The sequence below is a fragment of the Cucurbita pepo genome, chromosome LG05 (assembly GCF_002806865.2).
Source record: "Cucurbita pepo subsp. pepo cultivar mu-cu-16 chromosome LG05, ASM280686v2, whole genome shotgun sequence".
NCBI classification, from domain to species: domain Eukaryota; kingdom Viridiplantae; phylum Streptophyta; class Magnoliopsida; order Cucurbitales; family Cucurbitaceae; genus Cucurbita; species Cucurbita pepo.
In genome coordinates, this window is record NC_036642.1 from 6,539,054 (window position 1) to 6,557,248 (window position 18,195).

General features: G+C 37.1%; 4 protein-coding genes across 4 annotated transcripts; 1 reads left to right on the top strand and 3 right to left on the bottom strand.

Moving 5' to 3' along the window:
• Nucleotides 1-175: 175 nt before the first annotated feature.
• Nucleotides 176-1,101, bottom strand: LOC111795841 (transcription repressor OFP17). The gene has a single exon (XM_023678446.1). It carries the CDS (start codon nt 849-851, stop codon nt 321-323), a length of 531 nt encoding a protein of 176 aa, XP_023534214.1. The 5' UTR covers nt 852-1,101; the 3' UTR covers nt 176-320.
• A 670-nt stretch (nt 1,102-1,771) lies between these two features.
• On the bottom strand, nt 1,772-5,553 carry LOC111794702 (probable serine/threonine-protein kinase WNK4). Its single transcript, XM_023676816.1, has 7 exons — nt 4,899-5,553; nt 4,240-4,505; nt 3,935-4,158; nt 3,376-3,533; nt 2,983-3,292; nt 2,567-2,905; nt 1,772-2,484 (listed from the first exon to the last, which is right to left on the bottom strand). Exons 1-7 carry the CDS (start codon nt 4,962-4,964, stop codon nt 1,958-1,960), a joined length of 1,890 nt encoding a protein of 629 aa, XP_023532584.1. The 5' UTR covers nt 4,965-5,553; the 3' UTR covers nt 1,772-1,957.
• A 6,539-nt stretch (nt 5,554-12,092) lies between these two features.
• LOC111794704 lies at nt 12,093-15,211 on the top strand. The gene is made up of 5 exons (XM_023676817.1): nt 12,093-13,380; nt 13,544-13,992; nt 14,417-14,598; nt 14,808-14,874; nt 14,958-15,211. The coding sequence occupies exons 1-5, from the start codon at nt 12,441-12,443 to the stop codon at nt 14,997-14,999; spliced, it is 1,680 nt and encodes a 559-aa protein (XP_023532585.1). The 5' UTR covers nt 12,093-12,440; the 3' UTR covers nt 15,000-15,211.
• Nucleotides 15,212-15,649: 438 nt separating this feature from the next.
• On the bottom strand, nt 15,650-18,054 carry LOC111794705 (transcription factor RF2b-like). The gene is made up of 4 exons (XM_023676818.1): nt 17,397-18,054; nt 16,670-16,802; nt 16,376-16,460; nt 15,650-16,293 (listed from the first exon to the last, which is right to left on the bottom strand). The coding sequence occupies exons 1-4, from the start codon at nt 17,969-17,971 to the stop codon at nt 15,932-15,934; spliced, it is 1,155 nt and encodes a 384-aa protein (XP_023532586.1). The 5' UTR covers nt 17,972-18,054; the 3' UTR covers nt 15,650-15,931.
• Nucleotides 18,055-18,195: the final 141 nt, after the last annotated feature.

The window sequence follows — 18,195 nt, forward strand, 5'->3', positions numbered from 1 at the left end:
CAACAAGAAATTAATTTCAAATGATCAAATTGCTTGAATTCTACGCTAATTAAGAAGAAAATCCTGAATATATTAGTAAGAAATGAATCTCGAGTATCGAAAAACTCTAAAAAATTTAAAATGATAAAACTTTAAATACTGAAAATTTCGACGTTTACAGTGCACAACACTTCGAGACTTCAACCAACGATCAATTCGAGGATATCGACAAGCCATAGAAGTAAAAACACCACGAAATCATTATTACCACTGTTACATCGTTATTTCTCGATCTAACTTCGAATATGAATGAATCAAATTTACGAACAAAAACACAAAATTTATGGTTTAATTGGGTAAGCTTGATCGTCGGGAGAAAACAAATCCTTGCAAAGCTCTCCATAGAATCTACAAACCAAATCAACAAAAACAGGACACTTCAAATTCCTCCAACAGTACAAAAGCTCTTCAACATCCATCAAGTCCCTCACTTTCCCTTCTTCAATGATCATCTCCACAAGATAATTCTCAAAGCTCCTACAAGCATCTTCCACCTCCTCGGCCGAGCTCGAACCCTTCGTCGTCTCCCCGACCTTCCTCCCCCTCAACGGGGACGGGAACAGAAGCTTCTCTCGAGATCCATCCAAACATCTTCCGCCCCTCAACTCTCTCACTCGCTCCATCTTCCCTACTCCTCGTCGTAGCCACCAGAGCCACGACCAACGCTTTCGGGGCTTGGAGGCACGAGGACGAGGCCAAAGCGATCTTATCGACAAGGGCTTCCTGACCCGGAATTTGAAGACATGGAGGAGTTTCTTGCATGGTTTTGAAAGCTTGGATTTGAAGGAAACTAGAGCAGCTTCCACTTTCATTTTGGAATGATTTGGGTGAAGAGTGTGGGTGAAGTAATGGGTAATGGAGATGGGATTGTTTGTTAGCCAACTTTTGTAATAGAAGGGTTGTGCGGTTCACGTCGTTGCAAGTCAAGGAAAGTGCCATTCCATTAAACTTTAAGCTCTCTCTTTCTTCTCTCATTTACCTAATGTTTGTTCATAATACTTTACTCAATTAAATATTATGTACCTACCTCGATTATTATAATAGAGATAAAGCGTGAACCATATAAAATTGTGACAAATATTGGACTTTATAATATAAATCTATGCACGGAGTTTAATAAACTCATGTCAAACATAAGGAATTGTGAATATACTATGGTCTTAACGTCCTTACGAGGTCGTGATGAGTTTCACGTGCTCTAAGCTTGGCTCGCGTGCGGTTAAAAATATTGGCCACAATCTGGGCGGTACCATTGATATAAACCAAGGCATTAAACGTGTTGTTTACATTATTACAAGATGTTGCAATTCATGCCACATTAAAGAAAAATCAAGTTTCGTTTATTCTTAAAATGGTTACTACTTCTGGGTAGACAGTAATTTAGAGATATGGTGTTTCTTCGGTAGTGGTTAATTATGGTCATAAAATTGAAAGTTACAACTCTTGAAATGTCTCGTGCAATGTTAAAGATGTTTTTTTTAGCCAATGACTAAATTTCTTTGCAATTTTATGTAGGACCGACCCTACTTATGTAGTGATTCGAATCTCAATCAAGTGTTCTTAACCAGGTAATCCGAATCTTAATTCTCTCATAGTAATTCCTTATCATTTAGCATATGGTATCAGAGTTTTCCCGAGTGTGTTTGTCCTACCATGATAAATAAAATGTCATTTTAGTCCTTATATTTTTTAAATATTTAAATTTAATCCATGAATTAACTAAAAATAATAATTAAAAAAAGGAAGAAATATTATATTTATTGTTTATTGTAAAAGGTAAGCACTTTGACGTTGTAAGACAAGCACACACTTTACATACAAAAAACACGACCATTTATGTTTCATAATCACTCACTCAAATAACTCAACCTTAAACCTTCCCCAAAAGCTCCCACTATTTACATTTACCTCATTTTTTTCATGTTCTCTTCCAAACATCTTGCCTAGTATCACCATTTCTTCTCGTTCTCGTTACATTGCTACTTCGGTTCCCGATCGCTTGCCTACTCGACACCCTTTTGCTGCTCGAAGAAACCTCACAAGGCGCTTGAAAACCGATGCTTTCAACCGCTCCGACCGTCTTGAATAACCGTCTTCTATTCACTTCCTCGACCAACGAAAGATGCAACAATTGGCTGTGTACATCAACTAGTGACCTGTTTCTTGTTAATCTACGCCCATCCGTTCCTCCTCTCTTGTCCTTCCGACCAGACGCTGCTCCTTGAGACGCCCCGACCGCACATTGGCTCGTTTTGTACAAAACTCCACCCATGAAATCCTTGTTTTTCCGGTTCTCAATGGGACAAAATCTCGAGGAGTTGTGAATCTTATGTTGATCTGTTCGAATCGAACTGGTTTCGTACTCGTCGTTGCTGATGTAATTGAAGTTGGAGTACGTTCCCGATGTCGACGAGCATTGTGAACTGCTATCATCAAGGGTGTCATCTGCAAATAGTTTCGATTATGTAAAGCTAAACCACGCACGAGCACGAGTTTCATGTTGAGCTAATCGTTTGTAATCCCGTACCTGGGAACCAACTAAAACCATTTGGTATGTTTCGGTTTGTGCTCGGGGAGCCGATGAAGCCTAACAATGTAGCTTGAGACGACGAGGAGATAGAGTGGAAATTACGATGACACGAAACGTCGTCGTTGTCGTCTTCTGCATAGCTGAAGCTGAGACTATGGTTGGACAACTCACTTCTATTCCAGTTAGGAACCAGAGCTGATATCTCTCCTTCTATCATGTCTGCTATTTCAAAAGGCTCCCAATCAGAGATCTCTAACTCTTTCACCATCTCGATCGCCACGTCCAATGCCGTGTCGTTCACTATGTCGAACGGGAAATATATGTTCCTAAGCGAGCCTGCAAACATGTTGTTTGCATCAGGCTATGACTGTAAAAGATAAACATACTCCGACACGGAAGATCCGAAAAGTTACCATCTTTATCTGCAGTTTGAACTCTGAGAAAGAGGGTATCGTCGTCGTGGTTCAGCTTCCCCGTGATCGTCATCTTCGTCCTGCTTAAACCGTCACCCAAGTGTAATTTCTCCATCTCTTTAGCATTTAGAAATGGCTTCTGGGTTTGCTTCCTCTCTTTTGATGAAGGTCTATCTCCATCAACCATGAGAAAAGGATCAGCCAACAGCTCCTTAGCAGATGCCCTCATCGATACCGGTACCAAGCATTTCTTGATGAATCTCTGCGCTTCGACATCGTGAATCTTGTACAATGCTGCTGGCAGCTTCCCCTGCATAAAGAAAATGAAGTGTAAATGTCGGATATTTGTTCGTTAACGACACCGACATCGAATCTCGACCTGTGTTCCCTTACCGACGTGACTTTCTTGTAGATCTGTGCAGGATTGGAACACTCGCTATATGGATACTCAGCAGTGAGCATCTCTAGAACACACATGCCAAATGAGTAGACATCAACTAGCTCATTGTAATCCTCCTCGTATAATTCAGGTGCCATAAACTCTGGCGTGCCTGCAAAAGAAACACGAAAGCTAGATTAGGATTCAGCAGACTAAGCCCACGGCTAGCAGATATTGTCCGCTTTGACCCGTTACGTATCGTCATCAACCTCACGGTTTTAAAACGCGTCTACCAGGGAGAGGTTTTCACACCCTTATAAGGATGCCTCGTCGTCGTTCCCCTCTCCAACCGATGTGGGATCTCACAATCCACCCCTCTTTAGGGTCCAGTGTCCTCGTTGGCACACCGCCTAGTGTCTGACTCTAATACCATTTGTAACAACCCAAGCCCACCGATAGTAGATATTATCCGCTTTGGCTCATTACGCATCGCCATCAGCCTCATGGTTTTAAAACGCATCTACTAGGGAGAGATTTTCACACCCTTATAAGAATAACACAAAGGATCCGAACCTATAACACTATGAGCAGATTTGGAACCGTGGAGTATAGCAGCAAGCCCCAAGTCACCAATCTTGACTTGCCCAAGATGACCATTGACAAAGATATTGTCACACTTCAAATCTCGGTGTATTATCGGAGGATCGTGCTCGTGCAAATAAACGAGCCCCAACAGGATCTGGCGCGCCCAGCTCTTAATAGCTCTAATATCAACTTGGCTATATCTCTTCCCATATCTGCATAAGAATGAAGATTGTTAATCACCATCATATCAAACTAAAACGTTAACTATCCTACAAATATCGATCGAAACTCACTCTCTAAGCGTTCCAGAAGTAAAGAGTTCGGTAATAAAGTTAAAGGTTTTGTGATCAACATCAATCCATGAAGTGTAGAACTGCATGATGGATTCATGCTTAAGCGTGCTAAGTAAGTGAACCTCGGAATACAACCGCTGCAAATCCTCCGGTGATCGGAGAACCTCGTTGAGTTTCACCCGACTCCACGCCACCTCTATCCCTAGAAACTCATCAATGGCTTTATACACTGTCTTCATGGCCCCTTTTCCCAACACTTCTTCAAACTATAATACAAGTTCATGTAAATATTAGCAAAGAACTCAACCAATAGTGCCATTCTTGCTGCAAATTTTCATTCAATCATTCAAATCAATTCATAAGTTGTTCTTAATTCAAGCTAAAACCCACTAAGCTTTCTTAATCACTTTAAAAAAACAACACAACAAGAAAGCAGCTCAATCAATCATCATCAAGAACCTTAAAATATTCGAAACTCAAAAGCCATCAGAGAAGCTATAAATTAATCACCAAAACCAAAAGGGCAGCACCAGCAAGTTGAACATATAAAGAACAACCCCACATGTTAGTAAACGATTAAACGATTAAACAAACAACAAAAGCTACGTCACAGAAAGTATTAATTAAAAACAAGTCAATAAGAGGGGGAAAGGACTTACACGGCCGTAACGACTAGTCGGATCGGTCTCAACATACCCATATTCCGATTTGGAATTCTTGAACATGATTGACGAACAAATCAAGGGCTTAATAGAGAGATAAGAACAGAAAAACAGGGGAACGAGAAAACAATAAGAATCAAATCGGCGGCAGCCGTGGCGGCGGAGGAGGAGGAGGGGGATAAACTAAATGCGCGCCTTCCCGTCGTGATTTTCGTTTGAAAAGTGACGGAATAAAACCCAAAAGAGCCTTGAATAGTCAATCCTAAGCATAATCCATCCCATCTCCACCGCCGTGCTCGACCGTTCCAGTTCTGTATGTATAAAACCCACCAACACTCTGTTCTTCGGTGGGCTCCGTTTGGAAATTGGGGAAAATGAAATTAAAACGCAAAATGAAGATCAAATCAAGAAATTAAAGAGAACCCAGATGAGTAAATTGGTTAATGATTATTGGGTCGTTTCAGAAATCTGGAAAAACAGTAAAGAACTTGAAGAACTCATCGGCCATGTTTGGATGAAAGCATTTTCAAGTGAGAAATGAGAGAGAACCAAGAAGGAACGGCGAAAACAGAGATGGAGAATTTGGAAACGGAAATGGGAAGAAGAAAAAGAATATAAAGAATGAAACAAAAAAGTGGGAATCGTTCAAAATGCGTAGTTTATTCCATTTCTGCGGGTCATCATAATATACAGACAAGAGAGGTATTGGATGAAGACGGGGATGAAACGGCAACGGAACTCACACATCCAGTGAATGAGACCCCGAGGGTGGTCCCCACTTTAATTTGTTCGAATAATACAAATTGTTAACTAATTTTAATATTTAAAATTTTATAAACTAATATTTAACTTTATTAATTTTATAATTTAATTTTTTTTAACAAAAAAAAAACATATTTATTTTTTTTATTAAAAATGTAAGGATTAAAATTTAAAATTTTAACGATTAATTGAAATAAAACTACACAAATTAATTATTAAATATGGAACGACCGCTATGGTTGACTTGAGGATTAAGTCTCTAAACTTTAAATTTTATATTTATTTAATTTATGAATTTTAAAAAAACATTCAATTTTGTATCGAATAAATATTATTTTGGCTCATAAAATTAAAATTTAAAATTTTCACGATCAAAATTAAATTTGAAAATTTAAAAATTAATAATTAATGAAAGAAAAAAAAAAAAAAAACCTTCAAGCTGTGGCGGCTATCAAGATGACATGGCACCACGAAACGACGTAGTTTTTGTGACAGTGAACACGTCATCAATATTTGACTTTTGTTTTCTGCCAGGTCAGCAAACACTTTGGCAAGTACTGATGCGTGGATGGCTCCAGTATCAGCCACCTAGGATGGTCCTCATATCAAATCATTTTTTGTTTTTATTTTTATTTAAATTTCCACATTTCAATTATCAGTGGTCCCCACCCAATCACATTTTCCAGATAAGATCGTATGTTTTTTTTTTTCCTTAAAGATAAGATAGAAATGTTGAATTATTTCATTTTCAATGTATTATGAATTATATGTTACTTTATATTTATAATAAAGTATATAACTTTAATTTTTTGAAAAAGAAAATTAATTTCCCATCATAACAAGTTGATTGAAAGAGGTGCGTTTGAAAATTAATTTTATATTTTAAATGATATGCAACTTCAATGTTTATATAACGTTAATTAAAAGAAATAAAAGTCAAAAAGTTGGTTTGACCAATTTTCGAGTTGAGTTTGACATGTTCTTTAGCTCAATAGGGTGGTTCTTCACGGTTTTTCCTTTACAGTTGTGAGACTCCTCCCCGTCTCACTTTCATGAGAGTTGAGGAACCTGTTGTCACTACTGTTCTCCTCTAAAATCGTAAAGAAGCCCTTGAAGTTGCGATAGCTCGAAGGATAAAAGGAGTAGTGTAGTCAAGTTAGATCCGTTAACGTAGTCCACTATTGATAAATGTAATTTAGCTTGGTCAACGTGGCCCAACCAACCCTAGTTCATCATGGTTCACCAGTTCAAGTCTGGTTTGTTTCAAAAGGGTCAATGCAATTCAGTGCAGTTCAATCCAATTTAAGACTGGTTCACAGATATTCTTTACGGTTTAGATTTGGTTTGGGTTTATTTTTCTAGTTTTCTATCCAATTGGGCCCCATTCATTCTATTCCAAATTGGTTTTCCTGTTCATGAGTTTTTCTTACTGTTCGGGTATGTTCAAAGGTTATTTAAGCTCTCCTAGCATGATAGACGAGTTGTACGATGGATTCTCATATACATTGAAGGTGGTTGGAGAAATCGAACTCTAGTTAGCCGAAGCATAAACTAGGTTAATTGTACCCAGTAGAGGCACCGACTAGTTGTTCTTCATCTTGGTTCCTATCATAAACTAGTTGATCAGAGTTTTGATTTTCAAGACCACAAGTAGGTTGATCGTGTTTTGGACCTGATCACAAGCTGGTTGATCAGTGCATGCAAGCCTAAATAGAGGCACAAATTGATCTTATTTTGGGCCGGCACAAGCAAGTTGTCTCATTTTTTTTGACACTTTAGGTCACTTGATTAAGTAATTATACAGTAATTACTGATTAAGTACTAGCCCACCAATGATAGAGATTATACCCTACTACTACAGATAGACTTGTACAAGAGACACAATATGTGTAATGAATGAAGTACACACTATAAACGTTAACACGAATACCATCACACACACGATTATTACGACGATTACGAGCGAGATTGAAATTACATATCGTTGACGATCTCCCGACTTGAAACTAGTATGAAATTGAATTAAAAGAATTGAAGTAAAAGCAAGAAGAACACAAACATAATCACGATAAAAATCAAAGATAAGAACAACAATCAAATAACTCACCAGATAAGATTAAAAATGGATAACGAGATATTATTCTAACAATTAGTGATAGTAGCAAACCATTTTTTAAAATTACTATAATTGAAATAGCATATTATCCATTAATTTTTTTTTTTTAAACAATGACATGGTCGTAAAAATTATATACATTTATTTATGAAAAACATGAAATTATACCAAATAAACTATAGTATATAAACTATATTATATATTTTTCTCAATCTTTGCTATTGGCAAATATAATTATTATTTTCAAAGTTTTTATTTTTATTTTTTTTAAAGACTCTTTGAATAAAAATGGCATAAATAATTGAAGCGAGAGAAAATGGTAGATTTGTTGACCTAATAGCTACGAGCACACGCACTCTTATCTTAAATACAGACGTACTTGAATATCTGATCTTTTAGTTAATGATATATGTCATAATCAATTGAGCTATGTTCATATTAACATAAAAATATTTTAAGGATATGTAATTAAATAATTTAGGTATATATTTACGAGATAAATAAACAAAAAAATAATATATATATATATATATATATATATATATTTATATATTTATATGGTCGATGATTTGTTTTCCATTCTTTTCGACAAAAGTAGTTCAGATGAAAGAATTCAAATAAAAAATGAACACTTCCATCAATTATTTTTTAAAAAGGGAAAATAAAAATAAATAAATAAAATAATATTGGGTTTGGTGTATATAATCATCATCAGACAATAGAAGGTACCAATGGAGACGGTCAACCACGGAATTAGAATATGTTCATGTGGTACGATAATCTGATCAATCTAGATTACTCAACTCAAAATATAAATGATTGGGTTAGGTTAGAATTTTATTTTTCGGTTTGAGATGAATTGAATTTTTGTTAAAGAAAATTTGATTTGGTTTGTGGGTTGACTTTTTTTTTTGTCGGGTCAACTCAACCCACTTGAAAAATAAAAATATTTTACCTTTGACATACCTAAATGTTTGATATTTGAATTTTACGAGACTTTCTTAGTTATTAATGTAACATGTATTAATTTTTTAAAATAATTATTAAATAAAAAATAACCCGACAACCAGTCTAACTCAACCCGAAAATCAAGAATTTTTTTTTTAATTTCATCCCGACATAAAATTAAGATTTTAAAAATATCTTATTAATTCTTAAATTTTTAATTTTGTGTCTAATAAATTTAAATTTTATTTTGTAAAATTCATAAATTTGAATAAATTATTTGATATAAATTTTGAAAATTAAAATTGTAATTTATAATTAATATGAAATGCATAATTTTTTTAATGCTTTATATATAACTAAAACAAAGGCTCCATAATTAAGCTTTTATTGATAAGAACATCTACTTTTCTCTCAATAATTGAATCAACATGTTTTTAAACACAACTTTGAAACCAACAAACCAACCAGCAATTTGAGCTCCCCACGTTTTTAATATTCTAGCTCAACGTTTTAGACCTACGTTCGTAGAGTTGTTATCCGATGGAATGATTCGAAACACTAAAAGTATATCTTAAAATTAACGAAGATTCAACGACAATGGAAATGACGTTCACAAAGGAGAAAAGTCGTCAACACAATTGATCAGTGAGGTAAAGCCGAACGTGAGACTTGAGACACACCCACAAGCCAGAAGCCACTACGAACTCTGAGACGAAGTTATTGACGTGATCGAGAACTTCGATGACGTAATCAAAATCGAGACTGAAGATATTTTAAAGCTAAAAGCATTATATGATCTCCCTTTACCGTACATATGATGTTTATTGTGAGGAGAGTAGGGTCGTTAACTTTTCACAGTCAGCAGCTTGGAGTTTTAAATGTTTGTATATATCTATTTATATTAAATGTATGATAAATAATCAACCTAAACGTTGACACGTACAGTTTAATCTTTAATAACTTTTAAAATCAAAGTAAATTAATTTATGGCGAAAATTATTTTGGATAGCTGACTTTAAAATATCTAGTAGACCATACCGCCTAAGTTTTGTTTTGACTTTAGAACAATTAATAAGAGGTGGATTATTCGATAAAATTGACTTTGGTTTTGGCATGTTTGTTTTGACTTTTCTATATGTTTCCATGTCGGTCACCATAGCAGCCTTGAATTTTAACTAAGAGTAAAAGGTTTAAATCTTGGACTTATATTAAAAAAATTTATATTTTGATTAAATTATTACTCAATTTGGATCGGCAAGCAATTCTATTTGAATTCTCGTCCTGATCTCCGTAAAAATAAATGAGAAATTTTGCACGGAAGGGATGGTGACGGGGAAAGCTTCCCCATCTCCGTCCCGGGTACATCTCTAAATACAGCATTAATTAATTTTATATTATTGAAATTTGTAATTTGTAGTTGACCAAAGATATCTAATTAAATTTTGAAGCCTTCTACTAAATATAAAAAAAGAAAAATATATTTAATTTAAAGTAATTAAATTTGTGATTATCACGTAAAGCCAATTGTAATTTTCTAAAGAGAGTAACGCACCACATTGGAATCAAAACTAGGTATGAAACATGGCAGGGTACTATGCTACCACTATACCACTGTGACTTTGATTTAAAAAACTATTTTACCATAATTGAAGATCGGACGAATGTGATGAACCAAAATCATTGCACTTAAAAAGGAATCTTAAAGGAATCTACACCAGCCAAGAATCAAACCCGAGTCTATACCATAGCAAGGTACTATTCTACCACTAAACCACTGGTGCTTTTAATTAAGAAGTCGAGAAAAATATCTTAGCATAACCGAAGATCGGACGAGTGTGATGAACCCAAATCATTGATTAAAAATAGTAATCTACACCAACCGAGAATCAAACTCAAGTTTGTATTGTGGTAGGGTACTATTCTACCACTAGACCACTAGTGCTTTTGATTCAAAGGTCGAGAAAAATATTTCAGCATAACCGAAAATCGGACGAGTGTGATGAACCCAAATCATTGCTTAAAAAAGTAATCTGCACCAACCGAGAATCAAACCCAAGTCTGTACTATGGCAGGGTACTATTCTACCACTAGACTACTGGTGCTTTTGATTCAAAAGTCGAGAAAATTATTTCAACATAACCAAAGATCGGACGAATGTGGTTAAAAAGAAATTTGCCAAATTGAGAATCAAACCCAGATCTATACCATGGCAGGGTACTATTCTACCACTAGACCACTGATGCTTTTGATTTAGAAGTCGAGAAAAATATTTCAGCATAATCGAAGATCGAGTGTGATGAACCCAAATCATTGCTTAAAAAAGTAATCTGCACCAGCCGAAAATCAAACCCGAGTCTGTACCGTAGCAGGGTACTATTCTACCACTAGACCACTAGTAATTTTGTTTCAAAAATCCAGAAAAATATTTGGAGAATACCAAACTTCAACATCATACTGCTCATTTATTCCAGATAGCTCTTGTTCTAGTTCATTCTAGTTCGGGTTGAAACTCTATAACAAATAAATTACATTTTGTATGCATATGAGTGACATTCTTTCTCACTTTCGTATGTGATTTCGTGTCAGGAAAGCCCTAATTATTCAAGTTTTTCTTCAGTAATTTCCAGCTGTCCAAAAGAAATCTTCGAAAAATGGAGCAATAAAAATCATAAATAAAATCAGATGAGAAGATCGTAGTAGAGACAAGGTCGTCTAAGGTTGATCGAAACTAGTAACATCTAAAAGAGTATCATTTTGTCCATAAAAAGTACCGTTGATGGTCCATGTTACCTATTCCTCGCTTCTTAAGAGTTGAGACTATCCCCACATACCAACACGAGTCATTCTAACATGTTTTGTCATTATTCACATGCATCAGATAAAAGTGGTTTTTATAGTTAGTTAGTTAGAGCACTTGCAAACCCCAAGACCGAAGCATATATATATAAATCTTAGGACTCAACTATATATAGCCAAGCCCGACAACCAACCAGTCTCCACACAAACCACGCAACCCTAGTTATCCAACATACATGTGGTTCTTGCTTGCCTTGGACTTTGTGCACCGTGAAGAAAGTGACTAGCTCTGGGGCTTGACTATATATTGGGCTTGGGCTATATCGTGAAAGTCGAGTGTATTACCTTAAATTTTGACAACCGTTCGACTCCGTGTATGGGGAAGAAAATTACTTGTGAGATATGCATACCATATTTTAAGGATGAGCAAAACATTGAAGAAAAGATTTAAAAATAAGATCGAGAAGTCGACGCTCCTCGAGTTCATTCTAAAAAAACGACGATCTCAAGAAAAAGATGAACAAAATAGATCTAAAACGTTGGACAATCAAGCTGAAAGAGCAATTTCTAGTGCATTTGGATCAAATTCCAAAGTATAATAACTTCAAAGAAAAGGGAAAAATAAAAACAAATATTTTTATTCAGCCTATTTTTTCTCCCGCTCCAAACGACATAACATCCGATTCGTTCGTGAAGATCTTGCGAATTCAAAATTTGCGCTCTCTCTGTCTCCGGCGTCCGCTGGTTTGTCGTCTTTACATTTATCATCATCGTCATCTCTTATTCGCCATCATAACATTCGAGAAAATCTCCAATTTCTGGTAATCTCAGTTTCCGCATTTTGTTTTTGAGGTGTGATTCTGTTCGCAGTTAGGGTTTTTTCTTCCGTATTTTCTGTATTGGATTCTATTTTGACCATGGACAAGGACGTTTGCCGATGGATTATCGAGTTCATACTCCGGAGTTCAATGAACGATCACTTGCTGAAGAGAACTCTTGCGGTTATGCCCTTTCCGGACAACGATTTTCGCCTGAAGAAGACGGTTCTATTACGGGCTATTGAGAGCGAAAGATCAGAAGCTGTAGTAACAGAGAAAGTACTCGCGATTTTCGAGATGATTGAGCAGTTGGACAAGACTGAAGGCCTTGCAATGATGGATTCAATGAAATCTGCTTATTGTGCCGTGGCAGTGGAGTGCACGGTCAAGTACTTGGCGGTGGAAGGCATGAAGAACAATGGAAAGTATTTTGATACAGTGAGTAGGATTTGGAGAGGGAGAGTGATGGAATTGAAGAAATCGGGAAGGAGTGAATTGGTTTCACGTGAATTGGAAGAATGGAAGGATAAAGTAGAAGTGGCACTCTGGGATAAGACTGTCTGGAAGAAACTGGTGAATATGAATACTAGATATGAAGCTTTGAAACTGATAGGGGATTATCTGGGTGAGGCTTGGGGTGTTCTTGGTCCCTCATTCCTAGAATTATCTGCTTCTTTGATGGATAACAGGACGAGGAATGAAATGCCGTCTGTTCAATTGGAGCAGGCAATAGACAAAACTGCTGTTGTGAGTGAAGATGTTGGTGGGAGTGGTGGGATTGAATTGCCCTCCCGAACTGAAAACCATGCGAGACCGGATCATCAGGGGAGCGTGCCAGTCCTTACCCGAGCTGAAACAAAGAGAAACGATGTGCTAGATATGAATCAGGATTCGGGTGTCAACGACGATTCTAAACGATCGTCCACTGTTGAAATGAACACTGAGAGAGTTCAAGAGTTGCCTACAGAAACAACGGAAGGGCAAGAATCAATTGAGAAGGAAGTTACAGTGTTGCAGGATCCAAGTCCAAACTGCCGCAGTAATGATATGCATATCCACTCTGTTATAGTTTGATGATAAATGCTAGCTTATATCTTTATAACTCTATTATGTTTTTATTCAAATTAAGATTTTTGTTATCTTTAATTTTGAAATCTTAGGTTTAAGCATCTTCAATCTAGTTATTTGTTTTGTGTACTCAGAAAATTTGAAGACTTCTGTCTTGCCAAGATGCAAATCCCTTGCATCCCATAAGCGTGTTAGAGGAGGGGCTAAAATTGATCATCTTGAGGACTTGGAGAATGACAGTTCATCTGGAAAGTCTACTTGCCTACAAACTCCAGAATTTGATCGGGTACGAGAAGCGCTTAAAACCAGCTCTTTAGAGTTGCAAGCATTGGTGAAAGATCCACTTCCTGATGCATTACGCATTGCGCAATCTGTAGCTCAAGATCTTGCTAAAAAGAATAAAACTCCTGAGCATTCTTTGGAGGACCAAAACGATGCAGTTGCTGCGAATCCAGCCATTAACAAGGGTAATATGCCTCTTCAATCCATGAATACAGCTTTCAACAATCCATGCCATGGCCATCAGACAATTGTTCCACGACCTAGTATAATGGAACGCAACAGTTCGGCTTGTACATATGAGGTAATGTAAGGCATGTTTGATGCCATGCTAGCATGCCTTTTCTGCTTTCTGTTATAGTTGCACGAATTGTGCGATGTCAAATATTTTATGTTTTCAAGATTATCATTGCTAGGAGGAATGTTGTTGAGTTTCAACAAAATGCTGGAGCATCCTCTTTTGGGTTAATATTTGGTGTTGTCAACCATTTCCATTTTAATCAAGAATTTTATCATGGTTGCACCATTAATGCTATGTTATATTATGGTTTTATGCTTCATGTCTACGTACCCTTGAAAATCCTTTGGTGGGGAATGAAATATTGATCTTCTTTACTGATGTTGCCTCCCTCATAACTGAGGGACTTATTCTATATGCGTAATTATTTTTATTTACTTTCAAGTTAAATTTTTTCTATTGCAAGTTTTTTTTCTTCTTTTTGTTGCAGTGGAATGATTCAATAGATGGTTCTCCGGAAAGAAATCGAGCTAGCCGACTTCACCTACCTAGTCCCAAGAGAAAGGTCATTTCTCCCTTGAAGAAGTATGAAGAAAACAGACTGGTTTGGAGAAGGAAGTGTAAGAGGTGGAGCTTGCTTGAAGAAGATACCTTAAGAACTGCTGTGCAAAGGTATGTGGCTATGTGCCTTCAACTGTTACTATTTTCGTCTGTTTATATAGGGATAGATAAAAAGAGATTTGAGTGTTGACCCCACTCGAACATACACACATCACTCGAGCCCGCATTATTTAGTTAAAAATTTGAAATTATATGATGGTTGATGTTTTGTTAGCTTATTGTCTCTTCACTTAATGGTCTTGTTTGTGTTGGTAATATAGGTTTGGTAAAGGAAATTGGAAGCTCATCTTAAATAGCTATCGTGAAATATTTGATGATAGAACAGAGGTAACCAATTTCACAATGATCTTACATGTTGTCTTTTGAGTATCCATGCCGTTTTGTAAGACGTTTTTGGGTTGTTGTCTCAGGTTGATTTGAAGGATAAGTGGAGAAACATGACCCGATACTAATGTATTTGCGTGTCTCGATCCAAACTCGTGTGTTGTAGAGATTGACCTCTAGAAGTTGAATTACATGCCCCCCCCCCNCCTTGTATTTTGATTGTAATATAGAAAAATCGAAAATGTCAACGGGAATGGAATTTTCGGAGTTGATCTACGTATTTGGTCGTTGTTTAAATGTTGCATTGTGCAGCCGAATGAGCAAGCTGATTTTTGTTCCAGTAGCAATGGTTGAACGAGCACCGTTTTAGCATGTAAGATTTCTTTTCCACTTCCCACATGATCATCCCTGCTTCTGAACCCTATTTTGATTTGTGTTTCAACAGGTTTGCCACACTTCTGCTCAACAAATTTGGTGAAGGTAAACATATTTTCTCCTTTTTCATTTATGAACACTGCTGAGATTGTGCTCTGGTCCTGATTTCTATTCATTGCTGCATCTACATTCATCTTCATTAGTAGTTGTTCACACATCTGAAAACGTTCATTAATACGTTGAACTTTTAATGCATACCTACGACGAAGTTTTCGTTGAAGACTTAGGCTTAGATTAGAGAGTTTCTCAAAACAAATTTCAGACACTAGGATAGACTCAGTATGTCATTTAGCTCATTCAAGCCAGAAAAAAAAAAAAAAAAAAAAAAAAAAAAAAAAAAAANCATGAACACAACATGTTTCATTCCAACAAAGCTTTCAGGCACCTCATGAACATAACAACAAGGCTTCATATGCCAAAACAAACATTTCAACGAAACCCATTTGAAGAATCCTCCTAAGAATGTAAAAGAAAAGAGTTGGTACTTAAATACAAATCAAATGAATGCTATTGAAGTGGAGGAGAAACTTCTCTAAATAATCGGAGGTCGATCTATAAACAATAAACTAAATAGCATGAATCATCAACAAGTCAGTTGGGTCAAGCGTCAGGAGCCAGTTTTGCATCAAAAAGTTGTACTGCTCTCACTTGCAGAGATTGAGGGGACCTCAGATTTCACTAGCGACGATCCTTTACTACTGATGTCTAGACCCTGTAATCGGCCGAGAGGGTCGCTCTGCAGAACCTCCGATAGAGAATGAGAATCTGATGGATGCATAGGGTGGCTAGACATGTTAGATGGGGAATGGCTATATGGTGGCATTTGCATATTCTGAGGACCTGCTGGTTGCTGTGAAAGTTGAACAAAAGACGATGGGGCATATGCCATGTGATGCATTCCCAAGTTAAAAGACTCGGAAGGGCTCATCATTTCCCCGGTAGCGAATTTAAGCCTCTCGACTTCCTTCTTTAATGCATCGTTTAGAGCTGCACACAGTTCAGGACAATTTCAAACAAGACTGAGATAGTAACATAGGTTCAAACCTAAGTACTGAAGTATAATCCTCACCATCACGCAATTGTGCTTGTTGCTCCATAGCTTGTAACCGAAGCTTAAGCTCTGTATTCTCGTTACTGAGACCCCTTGTATCTCGCTGTGATGACAAGTCTTAATTAGATCATAGTTCTAAGTCCATTGTCAGTTAACGTGAATATGATGAAGAGATAAAATCGCGGAACGATATCAAAATTTGTAATCAGATAGAAAATAGCAACTCTCCCCTTCCAACAAAGAATATAAGGTTCAATCAGAGTGAAAAATTGTGGAAAAATGCAAGCTTAGGTTATATTGAAAGACAAAAACCTGGAACAAAGTCAATTGGGCTGATAGAGTAGTTGCTTCTGTTTGAAGGGTCTGCACCTTGCGCTCCAACTCTTGTATATACCGTGCCTTCCTCTCTTTTGAGCGAGCAGCAGACTGTCGATTTGCTAATATCCTACACATATCAGCAAGAACATGAGAAAGAGGTTCCCAGGAAATCCAAAACCTTAATCTGAAACTGAAATCATTGTGCATATCGAGATGATGCCGTTTACAGGACGATGAATTCGTCGTCTTTCAGCGCTAATATCTCTCCAAATAGTTCGAATGTCGATGCCAAAGATTTGATTCTAAACTAATTTTATATATGACCATCTGGATGTCCAAAATGAAGCTCTACTCAGATCACAGATTGATTCTAAACAAATGATGCAAGTAATTCTGGATCTGGCAATTTAAACCAAACATTCAAATGCAAGAAACGAAAAGTAGAATCAGATCACTAAAGATGAAAACTATGATTATGAAGTTGAATCAGTCTTGGATTATGAGTAGCAGAAGACTAGGATTATTCGAATAAGAACACTACCAGAGAAATAATTGAAAATAAGAACTCAAAACCATTCGAAATGGCGATAATTCAGCAGAGGAAACTGATGCAGAGCAAGAATTGAACAAAAATGGATCCAAAGTAAAGCAATCACTCAGAAGTCACTGGTTCTAAGCTCAGCCAGAAAGCATAATTAATAGAAATGGAATGAAGAAAAACCTCTTGGCGCGTTTGGGGTCACTGCTCCAAAGCTCAGCCAATTTATCCGGAGGCATAGCTTTCTTCGCTTCCATAACCTCCCCAAACATACTCGATGACGACGTCGTTCCATCCACCGATAAGCTATGTCGATGCCTTGGCTTCGGAGTCTTCTCCCCCTCACTACCACCGGCGCCTTCACTTCCGCCATTGGCATTTTGATCCACGAAATTCCCTCCTCCATTACCTCCAAGCTTCTTCACATCAATGTAGGTCGAAAACAGATCATCCTCCGATCCGATCTCCTCCAGACTAGCCGTTGACGAACCGCCGTTGAACGGATCCGAACCGGAGAGATCCATAATGTCCTCCGTCAATCGGAAGCTAACTTCCGAATGAGCCCTCCGATGATGTGAACCACCTCTAGGCACAAACGAGGCATTTCCAGCATTCGCATTGGCAAACATGGATGAGGAAGCCGTCGCGTTCACCACCGGCGGCGGTTTATGAGTCTTCGGCGGCGGTGCAACATCGAAGGGAGGAATTTGATTGGAATTGGGAGTGTGGATAGGGTTTGAAGACGCTGGATCTTGCATTTCCTTTGGCCCCAAATTCTAGGGCTGTCTTTCTCTCTCCCTCTCTCCCTCTCTCTCTCTCTCTCTCTCTCAATTTCTCTCGAAGATCTCCTTGTCTGAGGCATGTGCTTGGGATTCATCTTCATGGGAGAATTAATTAAAACTTTATTTATTATTATTATTATTATTTTAATTGTTCTCCGTTCATGTTTGAGACTTCCTCAAACTTCCTCAAACCAACCGTC

Bases quoted from the DNA above. Each gene is read 5' to 3' on its own strand.
- LOC111795841 (XM_023678446.1), bottom strand. From the start codon at position 851: ATGAAAGTGGAAGCTGCTCTAGTTTCCTTCAAATCCAAGCTTTCAAAA.
- LOC111794705 (XM_023676818.1), bottom strand. From the start codon at position 17,971: ATGCAAGATCCAGCGTCTTCAAACCCTATCCACACTCCCAATTCCAAT. The intron at 16,461-16,669 runs GTTTTTGTCTTT...TTGTCATCACAG, and splicing joins CCCAATTGACTTTGTTCCAG to CGAGATACAAGGGGTCTCAG. The intron at 16,294-16,375 runs GTGAGGATTATA...AACTGTGTGCAG, and splicing joins ACAAGCACAATTGCGTGATG to CTCTAAACGATGCATTAAAG.
- LOC111794702 (XM_023676816.1), bottom strand. From the start codon at position 4,964: ATGTTCAAGAATTCCAAATCGGAATATGGGTATGTTGAGACCGATCCG. The intron at 3,293-3,375 runs GTAAGGGAACAC...TTCTTTATGCAG, and splicing joins TCTACAAGAAAGTCACGTCG to GGGAAGCTGCCAGCAGCATT. The intron at 2,485-2,566 runs GTACGGGATTAC...AACTATTTGCAG, and splicing joins TGGTTTTAGTTGGTTCCCAG to ATGACACCCTTGATGATAGC.
- LOC111794704 (XM_023676817.1), top strand. From the start codon at position 12,441: ATGGACAAGGACGTTTGCCGATGGATTATCGAGTTCATACTCCGGAGT. The intron at 13,381-13,543 runs GTAATGATATGC...TTGTGTACTCAG, and splicing joins TCCAAGTCCAAACTGCCGCA to AAAATTTGAAGACTTCTGTC. The intron at 13,993-14,416 runs GTAATGTAAGGC...TTTTTGTTGCAG, and splicing joins GTTCGGCTTGTACATATGAG to TGGAATGATTCAATAGATGG.